This window comes from Molossus molossus, unplaced genomic scaffold (assembly GCF_014108415.1).
Source record: "Molossus molossus isolate mMolMol1 unplaced genomic scaffold, mMolMol1.p scaffold_m16_p_18, whole genome shotgun sequence".
Lineage (NCBI taxonomy): Eukaryota > Metazoa > Chordata > Mammalia > Chiroptera > Molossidae > Molossus > Molossus molossus.
In genome coordinates this window covers 55684250-55697621 of record NW_023425353.1, presented here as the reverse complement: position 1 = coordinate 55697621, position 13372 = coordinate 55684250, and the positions used below count along the sequence as shown (strand labels likewise).

Sequence of the window (13372 nt, the reverse complement as noted above, 5' to 3'; positions counted from 1 at the left end):
CATTTAAAATTAATTAACATTAAATGAAATCAGTTCTTCAGTTGCACTACCCACATTTCATGTGCTTACTGTCCACACACGGCAAGTGGCTGCCATGTTGGACAGCATAGATATGGGACATTTCCATCTCCGCAGAAAGATTGATTGGATGGTGCTGATCTAGATGTTAATGTTTGTCTTCTCTGTTAACTGTGTTTCATGTGTCCATTGTTGGACAGTTTTGATGTACTCAAAGCCTCCGTTTCTCCCCTGAAATGTTTGTCTCAGGTTTCGTTGAAGACTTTCTTTACCTCTCAAGTCACAAGAGCTAGTCTCACACCTTCTTCCAATATACCAATAGCTTTTGTATTTAGAGCTTTAACAAACCATCTGGATCTGCAGTTGGTGTATAGTGTATGGTGTGAGGTTGGGATCTAACTTTATTTTTCTCCCTATTAAGAATTAGTTTTCCTCTTTTTACCTGTGTCTCAGTGTTTTTAACTGGATTATAACAAATAGCAAGGCATATGACCATCCTCTTTATGATTTAGGGTGTTTGGTTTATTTTTAACTTAAAAAGTGATGTTCTGAATGCTCAAAGAGGAAATATTTTCTCTGTTTTAGATAAAAGATGCCGCCTATTTCTTTAAGCGAAGCCAGTGCTACCGAGATGCTTTCAGATGCTTTGAGCAGATTCAGGAATTTGATCTAGCTCTTGAAATGTACTGTCAAGAGGAACTTTATGAAGAAGCTGCTGTTGCAGTGGAAAAGTAGGTGGTTTTATTCTCTCCCTCCCTACCCCTGCTCTCTGGGGCAGCCTGCCCTGGATTCTGTTATCCTGTGCTTCCACAGTGGCTTGGCCATGTCATCCTTCTTCCATTTGAGTGGTGGCCTCGGTGCTGGGCCCAGAACTCCCTGAGAGCAGGACTCTGTATGAGCTTTGACGTTCTTTATGAGCTTAGACACAATGTCCTGAGGAGAGGGGGCTGAAGGTGTTATGAGTATGTATATAACTTATAGATAACATGCAGCAGTTTTGTGTTTAATGATGGTTCTGTCCTCTCTCCTTTACCTGCCAAGTTGATGATTTTGCTGATGTATGGCTGGATACAGGTAAGAGCACTAGTGGGCAGTCAGGATTTTGCTTCATTGTGATCTACTGGTAGGTGCTCAGCCATGTACTTATAAATATGTGTGTGCTATGTATGTGTACATACCCTTGGTTATAGACACATAGGTTTCAGTGACACATAGGTTTCATACATGATCCAGTGGAGGCTCCTTGAACCTTTAGCCCAGTTGATATTCCAAGGGGGAAATGGAGATGGCTGGGGTTAAAGGTTGGCAAGGAATCTAGAAACAGCATGTGGTTGAGGCCCCCAGGAGATCTCCGTGGTGGTATTAGAGTCTGCTATTCTGTATTTTGCTTAGCAGGGGTTTGAGTCCCCTCTCGGCTCCTGGAAAGTAGGCTATGGGTTAGTTCTATATCTTCTTTGCTTTTTAGTAAATTATACATGTGAAGAAATGAATATAATTGACCATAAAAGATGTTCATACTTTAGATTTTAATTTTAAGTTTGATTTTATTAAGGTTTTGTTGAAGACCTTATATATTAAGGTCTTATGTTAAACTTTTATATAAGGTTAACTTATATTTAAAAAAAGGTGCACAGAATATGCACAATAAATACATTTGCATAACCAGCATCTAGATAAAGAAATTGAGGTTTATTTTTGGAAATGGAAAAGTAGGTGTCCATTGCCATGGTTGGTAATTGAGCATATTCCTTTATCCAGGTCTTTGATGCCATTATGACTATGATACACAAAACGAGTGTGTATTAGTCAGCTCAGAATGCCATAACAAATGTCATACATTGGGTGGCTTAAACAATAGAAATTAATTTTCTCAAAGCTTTAGAGGCTAGAAGTCCAAGATCAAGGCTCTGGCCCATTGGGTTACTGGTGAGAGCTCTCTTCCTGGCTTGCAGGTGACTGCCTTCTCACCATGTCCTCATATGCTTTTTCTTTGGTGCTTATACCTGGAGGCAGGGGGAGTGCACTCACTCTCTGGTGTCTCCTCTTACAAGGACACTAATCCTATCAGACCAGGACTCCACCCTTCTGGCCTCATTTAATCTTAATTAGTTCCTTGGAGGCCCTGTCTTCAAAGACAATCACACTGGGGATTAAGGCTTCGACATAGGAATTTTGGGGGACACAAATTGTCAGCCCATACAGGGTGCCAACTGTGACATTTCCTGGGTACTCAGATACCAGTGTGCTATGCAGTGGTGTTGTGAGAAATGGACCAGGCCAATTCCCTTGTAAGTTCGTATGACAAAACTGATTGAGAGTTATTGTTTTTATACTTTCATCTATTTATTTAACCTCTTCTCACTTTTGCAGAAGAGCATTGAATAATAGAGTTTCCCCCAAAACGTCCCCCCCCCCCAGTTTCTAATGACCTTGTTTATTTTTTCAGCTTAATGAGATATACAACTAAGTTTTAAATGGTGTATTGAGTTCATATCTAAGTGTCTGCGTAACTGGGACCTCTCACTGGGCTTATCTGAGTGTCCTTTGAACATGTTGCATGCTGGATGTAGAATTCAGTTGCTAAATGGCCTGACTCAAAATACATTGAGGACATTTTAGATTTGAAAAGAAAATACCTAGATAGCCCCTTAAATTTGCTCAAACACTCCCTACCCCATCAGCCAGTACTCTCATGAGAAGTATATTCCCTTCCTTCATCCTCATTTACACCCTTCATGGGGGCCTGTGATTCTAGGAAGTCTGATGTTTGCAGGCTAACCTGGGGAATCATAAGATCCCTGGGCACTTCTCTGGTTGTGAGAACGTGTATTTTGTCCTATGAGAGCTCAAAAGTAAGCATGTTTTATTGGATTGTTCCAATGCCTTGAAAATTGATAGTGTGGGACATATACCAACTTTGATCAGCAGAGTAAAGGGGAGCCCTTCAGAGCTTCATTAATCTCACCCTTACTCAGCCCCATGCAGACCTGGCAAAGAGGAACACCACAGATTGGCTAATCAAAGGAAGACGAATGGAATCACTGGTGTGGACAGCCCCTTCTTCATCCTCTCTCAATGACACGTTGAGTGGAATGGGGTTGTATACCTAAAAGGATTCTCATGCTTTTATGAAAGCTTAAGGAATTTATTTTTCAAGGGTAATTTTGACTGTGCATAATTTTTGCCCTAGAGATTGACTTTGAAACTTACCTCTCACTTGCTTAGGTTGCAACTCTACTCTATTTTGCTAATGCTTGGTTCCTTTGGAGAATCAAGAATTAATTTTGTCATTGTAAAATGATGCAGTTTTAAAGAAGCTGGATAATAAGTTGAGGTCCTATTTTGTAATTTATAACTATGTGTGACAGTTCTGTTTAAGTTGCTCTGCACTGCATGTTGGAGGATGTTTTCTATTGGTTGAGTGATAATGAGATGATTTGAGTCACCTGTCATTGCAGGTATGAAGAAATGCTAAGGGCCAAGACCCTTCCTGTATTCAAGCTCTCCTATTCAGCCAGTCAGTTCTACTTGGAGGCTGCAGCGAAGTACCTGAGTGCAAACAAGACCAAAGAGATGATGGCTGTCCTCTCGAAGCTGGACACAGACGACCAGCTGGAGTTCCTGAAGTCCCGGAAACGGCTGACAGAAGCCGCAGACCTGCTGGACAGGGAAGGCCGGAGAGAAGAGGCTGCCTTGCTGATGAAGCAGCATGGCTACCTCCTAGAGGCTGCCAGACTCACCGCTGACAAGGACTTCCAGGCCTCATGTCTGCTGGAGGCCGCCCGCCTCAATGTGGCCCGGGGTTCGGATGTAGAGCACACCCAGGCCATTCTGACAGAAGCCCTTGATCTCTGCTCCCAAACCAGGCAGCAGTCCGGCATCGCTGAGGCCCAGTTCCTGCTGGGGGTGATCCTGAGAGACTTTCAGAAGCTCAAGGACGCCTTCTTCAAGTTTGACACGCTCAACCACGCGGCCGGCGTGGTGGAAGCGCTCTACGAGGCCGCCAGCCAGTGTGAGGAGGACCCGCAGAAGGTGCTGGCCCTGGCTCCAGGGGGGCTGGAAGTCCTCCTCAGTCTGGTCAGAGCCCTCAAGAGAGTGAACAACAATGCTGAGAAGGATATGGTCAAGTCTTGCTTTGAGTTTTTTGGGATTTCTCAAGTGGATGCCAAGTATTGCCAGATAGCTCAGAACGACCCTGGACCCATATTAAAAATAATTGTTGGCCTGGATTTGAATTTGAGAGAGAAGAAAACCAAAGACCATTTCTTGATCTTGACTGACCAAGTGAAACTGGCCCTAAACAAACACCTGTTGAGCAGGCTGTGCCAGATCACACAGAGCCTGCTTGGGAAGACCTACCCGGATGTCTGCACGCGGTTTATCGTTGGCCTCAAATGTGAGGATGAAAACTGTGAAGATTACCACAGGCCTCTGCGGCGTTGTGAGGCCAGGTGTTTGGTTCAGTCAAAAACACACCAGGTGGCAATCAGTGGATTGCTTTTGGAAGCCAAAAAAGTATTCCCTAAAATCTTAGCTGAAGAACTTGAAGGAATTGATAATATTTTGCCGACAGACAAGTACAGCCATTGCAAATCCATCTTGAAGGCCCTCTTCCCTAAGCACTTCCACCAGCGAGTGCTGTCAGAAAACCCCATGGCATGCAAGGAAATCCTCAAACTGAATTACAAATCCTTTCGATCCTACAGGTTCGCTCTGAGAGAGTACATCTATTTTCAGTTTCAGAACGAAAGGGCACGGAGCCGCCGGGAATCTACCGACCTGTGGCTGAGCGCCATGCAGGCCTTCCTTCTCTCTTCCAATTACCCCGAGGAGTTTGGGAAGCTGCTCCACCAGGAGGAAGACAACTACCACAGGGAGCTCAAAGCTCTAGCATTGGAGAAAGAGGAAAGGGGCAGGGGGCGAGGCAGCAGGCTGAAAGGAATAGAGGGGAAGTTCGGCATGCTGGCGCCCAACAAAGATGACGAGAGCACCGAGAAGACCCACCTGTGTTTCATCCGGCTGCTGGAGAGCTGCCTCGACCAGCTCTACGTGCACAGGAACCCAGAAAACTACAAGAGGTTCTTCTTCCGTTTCATGAACGTCCTTGTCAAGAGGTGCAAAGAACCACTCATCCCCAGCATTGGGAACACAGTGGCCCTGTTGGAGTTCCAGTTTGTCCACTGCGGAGTGGTCCTGGCCCGCCTCTGGAAGAGCACCGTCCTGTGCCTCCCCAAAAGCTACATCGCGCTCATGCACTACTGGGAGTTTCTGTTCAGCAAGAAGGACAAGGAGCTTGGGGACGTGTTCTCCATCATTCAGGAGTACAAACCGAAGGATGTGACAAGAGCCATTCAGGATTTCCGATTCCACCTCTCCTACCTCGCCAGGGTGCTATGCGGCTACGAGAATATGCACTTCAATGTCCTGCTCGATGCCTTCAGTGACGTGGACTACGTGGTCTCCGGGGAGGCAGAGCGGACCCTGGTGCTGTGCTTGGTGATGCTGGTGAATGCCGAGGTGGTTCTGCAGCCGCTGTGCAAGCCTCTGCTGTACCACCACTTCCAGGAGGTCGAGAAGAGGCTGCAGCTGATGAGTGTGAACTTCCCAAACCAAGTCCCCGAGAGGCTCCGGAACGTGGTGAAGCGGGTGTTGATGGCGGCTGATGTGAAGTCTGTGGCCGAAGCACTGCAGGACCTGCTCTTTGAGCGGGATGAGGAGTACCTTATGGACTGTCACTGGCGGTGGGACAGCATGCACACCAAAGGGGTCATGGTCCGCGGCCTCTATCATGAGGAGGTCAAACTGAACCGCTTGCTCTCTCTGGACCCCGTGGACTACTTTGCTGAACCACAGTGTGAGTTTGGTCAGGACGAGATGGATGAGCTGGCATTAGAGGACCGGGACTCCCTCCTTGCCACCATCCTCTCCCAGAAACAGCGGAAGGCTTCCATCCGGCGGAAGTTGAGGAGAGCGTGCCTGGTGGTGTCCCTGTGCATCAGCTGGAAGAGAAGGGTGAGTGCCCAGACAGGGTGCTCCAGAGAGGAGACCGGGGAGCCTGGGACCGGGATCTTCAAAAAGGCTGACATTGACAGGACCCAGTGCGACCTGTGTGGAGTGAAGTTCACCCGAGGTCTTGAGAACTATTTCAGCTCCAGTAAAGCCTTTGAGGGAGAGACTTCGGAGGCGGTGGCCCTATCTGAGGCTGAGCTGGATGACAAGGAAGGTCGGGAGAGGAATAGCGAGTCTTTTGAGCATCACATCCGCCTGGAGGGCCACCAGAGGCAGCAGATGGCCTACCAGAAATACTCTGAATTTTTCCGTGAGAAGGTAGACCCGGCCATTGACCAAGGCAGGCAGGTAGTGCAGGACATCGAGCAGAGCGTGCGGATTCGCAATCAGGGCTCTAAAGAGCACAGCCGCATGCTGCAGAGGAAGATCCAGGAGAACATCAAGAAGGTCTCGGATGCTGTGGAGGACTTCTACAGGCAGAAGACCTGGGCTGGCGGTAAGGGGCCCTTGGAAATGGGGGCCCAGATAGTGTTAGAACCTGGGCTTTGGGAACACATGTCAGAGTCAAGTCCTTTTGTTGAGGTCTACCTGGGGTGATGGAACTTGGCGTTTGCAGAGATACAGGTGAGGACTGTGTGTTCTCAAATTAGAGCAAAACCCATGGTTTGGACCACCCTTGCCCCAGTTAAAACTTCCTGGTTATCCTGGGCCGGATGTTTCCTTGGCCCTATATACAAGAAAAGGGCTTGCTAACTGGCTCAGTGGAGACGATACTAGGAGAACGTTTAAAGTCTCGAGGAAGCTCTTTAAGCTTGATTCCTTCATTTGGCGATCATTCCTTGAGCACTCACTCAGGACTAAGACCTGGATGTGCATAGCTGGTCTTTTCCTTTTAGGAGGGGGGCATAAACCACAGCTAGCGTGAGCCTTTAATGATGACAATTCAGCGGGTCTTTGATTCCGATTTCCTGTAACTTCATTAGCTACTTCTTAGAAACACTGAATGGAAGTTATGCTACATATAAAATGAGTGAAATTGCATATTTTAGAATCACTCTATAATTCAGGCACGACTGTTTTAGGTTTAATGACACTTGGAACAAAGCTTCCTTGAGAGGCTTGCTGTTGGCACTCTGTAGACTCACAGTGAGGGCATCAGGCTAGCATTCAATTGTAGTTTATGCTTCTGGCGGCAGAAGGCAGCTGTGGGTCCTTACCTGTCATTTTCCTCAGTGGTAGCACAGAGACACACGCTTGGGAGGTTTGAGGGGTTTGGACCCTACAGCACCCCTTCACTTGGAGCCCTGTTCTTTGGTTCCCATAGCGGAGGAGATGATGACCCGGCTCGTCAACACTCTGATCCCGTTAGTCAAGGAAGCGAGGAAGTGGCTGGAGAAAACAGAACTGCACTTGGAGGAAGGTAAGGAGCCATCTGTCCTAGGATATTGCTCTTGGTTCTGCTGACTTGCAGGTCAGTCTGAAGTGGGGCTGCCTGTGCCGTCGGTATTGACCACTCTCTGTCTGGGAGCATTACCCGCTGATCAGATTGTTAGCCATCTGACTGTGAGGGCATTACTCTGGGCTCATCTTAGTTGCTTTTTCAAAGACCTCTTTTGCCTCTTATCAATGCTGTTCAGTCTCTACTCGTGCTCAGAATACTGACTCCCAAGTTTACCTAAAGTAGTGTAGAGCTATTCCTTGGTCAGTGTGTTTGCATTCGAGCTAATGATTATTTATTAAGTGTTTAGTATGTGTTAGAACTCTCTTGGGCTTGGGGATAGAAAACAAACACAGTCATCAGGGCAGCCTGCGTGTGTCTTCCTACAAGCAGTCAAGGCTTGTGTGATGAGTCAGCTTTCTCTCCAGACGGAATTGCCTGGAATTGTCGGAATTGTCAAGTGTCATTTGATCTGGGATGTCTTCTCTCTTGCCCATTTCAACTGCTGCCCCCTCCCTGCCTGCTTACATTTCTTCATGCTCTTAAGTATTCCGCTCACCCCAGGTCACCCTTCTGTGAGTTCTTTTCCTCCAGATGCTACTGGAAAATTCAGACCCTAAAGCTGGGGAAAACTTGAGGGGATTTGGCACATGTGTACCAATAAAAAACCTGGGACTCTGGTGTTGGTTATTATTTCAAAAGGAAGCTAACTGGTATATCAAGTCAAGTCTGTGGTTGAGTTTAGGTTTTGTTTGATTTATTCCATTTAAAGGGCCTCTACTCTAAGGCCTGTAAGATAATTCTAGAGAAGAGGGGTTCCTCTGGCTTTGGCTCAAAGACACGGCCTCACTCTGTGGTGCCCTGGCAGAAGGCTTTCCTCTTTACGTTACAGCGACAATTACAGAGACATTGAGTTTTACTAGGAGGTTATATTTTGCAGTGGAGAGGGGGAAAACATCATTCTGCATGTTGTTTCTTTCTCTTTTCTTTTTGTGTGCTTTTTAAATAGGAATCGTTCAGGAAGATGATTATGAAAACGAAATCGAGGACTTCGGTGAGCTCCAGCCCAGAAGGCGTTTGCGGAAATGTGGAAAGCAGAGAAAATACTGAGATCTACACAGCTGCCACCGCCGAACCCTTTGGAACAGTCCGTCCCAACTTAGAATTCGGAGTGCTGGCAGAAGGGCAAAGGGTGTTCATTAGCATGGACAGGGAGGGGAGTCTAGCAATCTCTTTGACCTTGGTTGTCCTTACTTCTTTTTCTATGGTGGCTGAGGGTCTGACTTCTCCCTCAGCAGGGACCTTGAATGCTTTCCTGGTTCAAGTCTAGAAGTATTAATTCCCCTAAAACGAGTTAAGTCATCACTGAAGGGGACCTTGGGATGCCTCACCCCAAAGCTGTCAAGTTCCCTGGCTCAAAACCATCACCACCTGAGCCAGTAGGAGGGACACCCCTCACCTCACAGTTGCTGTTGCCCTGGGCCAGGAAATCCTTCCAGGGACCCAGGGATTCCCGCAACTCCTTCCCCACAGCTGCAGCAAGAGCTGCGTATGCCCAGATCTGAGTGAGCCCTGCCGCCGGCTCCCCTGACCCCAAGCCACAGTCTAGTCATCTCCGAGCTCACTTGTAGTGTAGCTGGTCTCGTTACATACGTTAGCCTTTTCTCTCCGTGGCAACTTTTCTGCCCCCTCCCCCCACATGCTCAGCTACCTGTGCAAATCGCAGTTAGACTACCTCAGAATGTAGTCGAGAATCCCCCCAGTGTCCTTGTGGCAGCCAGCTAAGGACTTCCCCTTGGAAAGAGGCTGGGGGTTATTGCTGGGGGCTTCCCAGGCTGCCTCGCCATGGTGGTCCTCACTCTGCCCCAGCTGTGATGAGGCATTTTCAGAAAGTGTTTTGTATGTAGCCTTGTATGTCTGGTGTCCTTAGCTCTCCCTGGCCGGTTTGTCATCCTAGCTCAGGTTGACATTCTGATGAGTTTTCTCCCACTGAGCTCACCACCGTGGGATAGGGACCTGCAGTGACGCAGGCTGGCACAGGTGCACAGAGGAGGAGGCTTGTTGTGTGGTGCCCGCTTGTAGGGACAGGGCTCTGAATCACTGCCCACGGCTGGTGGGCCCTGGAAGAGGAGGGTGGGGGCGGGTCTGTGTGCAAGGGGTGTCGCTGTCTCCTGCACCCCGCTGGGCCAGCGGGCAGCAGAGTCCCATGTGGGAAGTCTTCGTGCCTCTCTGGCGATCACTGCCCACCATTTCCCCAGCCCCTCAGTTCTGCCTGGGTTGAAAGGTCAGGTTCCCTTCAGTCCCTCACTGTTTTGTCATCACGACAAAGCTGCTGCTTTTGCTGCTCATTGTCTCTCTTCACTGTCTTTCCAAATGACTTTATTTCCTTGAAATGTTCATGATTCTAATTTTTATTAGTTCTGTTTCTAATTTTTATTCCAGGTGTTTTTTTATAAACTTTACTTGCCAGGAAAAAAAAGAAAAAAAAAAAAAACACCCAATCAAATCTTGCTGTACTATCACATTTTTATAAAGTTAAGTCATTTCTCTTACATGCTGCTGTCCATTTGTTTATTTCCACTCTCTACTCAGCGTAAAGGGGTAACCCTGGGTGGTTCTTCCTGGTAGCTGGTCGATGTTGACCAGGGCAGACGCTCTCTGAGCTTCCTGAAATTAAGACAGGGACCGAGAATGAAGGCACAGCCTGGCCCTCACAGCTGCTCCCAGCGTCTCCCGAGGGCCTGCTTGGGCATCTTCTTTTCCATTTGGATGCTCCCGAGCATGCGGGGTGTGGACTGTACAGAATTTTGCCAGTGCCGTCTATTGGGTATTGGGACTGCCCCTCACAGGAACATTGCCCTGGGAGGCGGGACCTGGAGTCGCATCCTCCACCTGCCCTGATGAGCCGTGTAACCTGAGGTGAGTCAGATCCGTCAGCACTCTCGAGCGCCTGAACGCGGTCCGGCCTCGGGGTCTCCCATCTGCTGTGGGAGAGAGAGGGAGGCAGGGATGGCGGCGATGGCCTGGGGACGGAGCAGCATTTACGTAACCCCGCCTGGCCGGTTTCCCCTTTGGGAAATGGTCTGACTTTTTCCTGTCCTGATGCAGAGGGTTGTGTAGGCTGTTGCCATGGGTTTGAACACCCTCAGGTCTTGGCTGTGTGATCCCAGTGTGTGCTGGTGTTGGGTGAGCAGGACAGCTGGGTCTAAGAAAGCAAAGTGTCCTCCGGTCCTAAGCTTCAAGGTCCCTGCGGCTCAGGACTGGGAGAAACGAGGCTGCTACCGTGTGTGTCAGCGCTGTCTAAAGGAGCTGCTCCGGAACCGCGTCCTCGACTCGTACGGGTCCACGTGTGGGTGTGGAGACTGGGGAGGAGGCTGGGACTCAGCGGCAGAATCAGTAATTCCCACCCTGAGTTCTGAGGCCCAGGCCAGTAGCAGGCACTTCAGTGTCCCAGGCCTTGCCTGGCAGATCAGGATGGGGTATGTGTCAGGGGTCCCCAAGACCACTGTCAGGTTTGGTAATTCACTAGGAGGTTCACAGGACTCAGCATAGACCTGTACTCATGGCTCTGATTTATTATAGTGAAACCCCACCTAGCAGCACCCACAAAGGGAAAAGGCACAGGGGCGAAGTCTGGGAGATACCAGTGCAGTCCCCCAGCAACAAGTGTGACAACACATGTAAACGGTGCCAATTGGGAAACTTACTGGAGACTCAGAGCTCAGGGATTTTACCGGGTGCTGGTCACCCAGGCATCCTCTGCCTCGAACATACCGAAGCCCCAGAGTCTCAGATGCAGAGCAGGTGTTCAGCATAAGCCACATTGTGCAGACAGTTGGGGCTCTGCAAGCTGGTTATTAGTCCTGGGAATTACAGGAACCCTCCTGTAATCCAAGTCCCCTGACCCCAGCCGAGGGCCACCCTTGCAGCAGGCCATTCAGAGGACAGTAGCCAGGTCTGCTGTGCCACAGCTCTTCTCTGCACTGAGGGGGGGGGGGGTGTTCCCCCAGGTTGGGGCTCTGTCCCGATCACCCTGTGAGCTTGCCTGCAGATCCCCCTGTGTATCCAGCTGTGAATAGGGTGCGTGTGTACCTGCTCTGTGTCTCCGGTCCAGGGAGTGGACTTGTAGCGATAGTGCGTCTTCATGAAGAACCAGCTCTCTCTGGCTGTCTCAGACACGTATTCCACTTCTTTGCAGCCACTGTTAACCTTCCAGAATGCAGCTTGGGCCCCTGGGGTCTGCCGGGAAAGGGATAGGGCCCGATGCCTCTGGTGGCTGTTCCCTCCCCCTTCCCACTCTCACAGATACACTTTGTCCTGACTGTTCTCAGCCAAGAGCCCTCGTCCTCCTCACATTCTCTCAGGGGACAAGAGTCATCTTTCACTGATGGAGGGGAGGACACGAATGTGGGAGATAACAGCTTCCCCCAGCTCTGTGCTAGCACCTCGGCCCTGACCTAGGTGCTGGAGGGGAAACTGAGGCCTAGGGGCTATTTCCTATTCTGGGTTGCAGGGCCAGCCTGGGTCAGGGCTGAGCCTGGACCTGGGTGTCCTGATGCCGGCCAGCGCTCTTTCCATGGACAACTCACACACTGAGGCTCACAGCAAATGCCAGCGATTCTTTTCGGGGCTCCTCCCTGCCCAGTGCAGCGCAGACCCCGGTGGCTCCCGGTGGCTCCTGGCTGCTCACAGAGCGAACTCCCTTCCACCTCTCCTGCTTTCACCCCCAATGTTTCCTGGCTAGAAAATTAACATATTCCACTGTCATCCACCCTGGCAGCCTGGCCTCTGACCCCCAAGGACTGGACCAGGGAGTCACCAGAAGTCATTCCCAGTGGGTAGCAGGCACAGCACTGCCCCCCAAACAGATGGCTTTATTCTCTCCTTTTTCAAAAAGTGTTAATGGCGTTGAATGTAAGCTTCCTGTGTTTTCATCTGATGTCAGTATGGCTTTGATCGTCCTGGAGTTTAGTGGTTGAACAATGATAGTGTAATACGCACGGACCTCTGGTCTGTGTATGTGGAAAGGGAGGGTTGCCTGAGGGCCGAGAGCAGAGCTCCCTGGTGGTGCACGGTCTGCCTTTGGAAGGAAAGGGCCTCAGCCTCTTCCCGTTTTCCTGGCCCAGAGGGGATCCTCGTGCCCCGTACCCTGAGGGATCCTGGAACCAGCCATTCGTCCTCTTAGCCACCTCCCCTCCAAGCCCTGACCTTAGCTGGCCCTCAGGCCTTTGCCAGCAGTGGAGACTTGGTTGCCAGGGCAACCAGCAGGAGGAGTTACCCCGACCAATGTTACCGGGTTCTCTCCACTCAGCTCCTGGGTCTGGTTCCCCTGAGACCCTGGTGGCCAACACCATTGGCTGTCACATAAGGGCAGGTCTGCCCCTAATATTTTGGGGGCTTGGGGTGTGAATACAAGAGACCTCTCCCCTATCCCTTCTCTTTCTACCCACCCTTTGCTTCATCCTGCACCAGTGGGACTTCCCTTGTGTGTGTGTGGACATTCCAGCCTCACATGCAAGCTCATTATATATTTGCACCCCTTCCTCCCCAAACACCTCCTGGACCCAGCACATCAGCAGGGAAGAGACCCAGGGGTATTTGGGGAGGCGGGGTGCTCCTGGGTACAAAATGTGAACTGGAAGAGGCCATGGATCTGTACTGGTTTTGCACATTTGAGGCACAGTATTTAGCTAATGACACAGCATTGTGCTGCTTCTCTTGGTCATTTCTCCTGCATCTGTGTCCTTGAGTCCTTGCAGGACAGGATTCCAATACCCATAGATTCTGCAGCCATGATTACCATCTAATTCTTCTGAAATGCTTAACATAGCTGCCGTCCCTCCCTGGCCTTCTCCCACAGGCGTATCCCGGGGCTGGGATGCCTTGAACGTGTCCCTGGGTCAATGC

General features: G+C 49.7%; 1 protein-coding gene across 2 annotated transcripts in view; it reads left to right on the top strand.

Moving 5' to 3' along the window:
• Positions 1–9902, top strand: part of TRANK1 (tetratricopeptide repeat and ankyrin repeat containing 1) — a 72531-nt gene extending 62629 nt beyond the window's left edge. For both annotated transcript variants that reach the window (XM_036267297.1, XM_036267298.1), the window contains 4 exons: positions 604–749; positions 3477–6523; positions 7352–7447; positions 8475–9902. In XM_036267297.1, the coding sequence (XP_036123190.1) occupies positions 604–749; positions 3477–6523; positions 7352–7447; positions 8475–8575 (3390 nt within the window). In that variant the 3' untranslated portion in view covers positions 8576–9902. The remainder of the gene's footprint in view (positions 1–603; positions 750–3476; positions 6524–7351; positions 7448–8474) is intronic.
• Positions 9903–13372: the final 3470 nt, after the last annotated feature.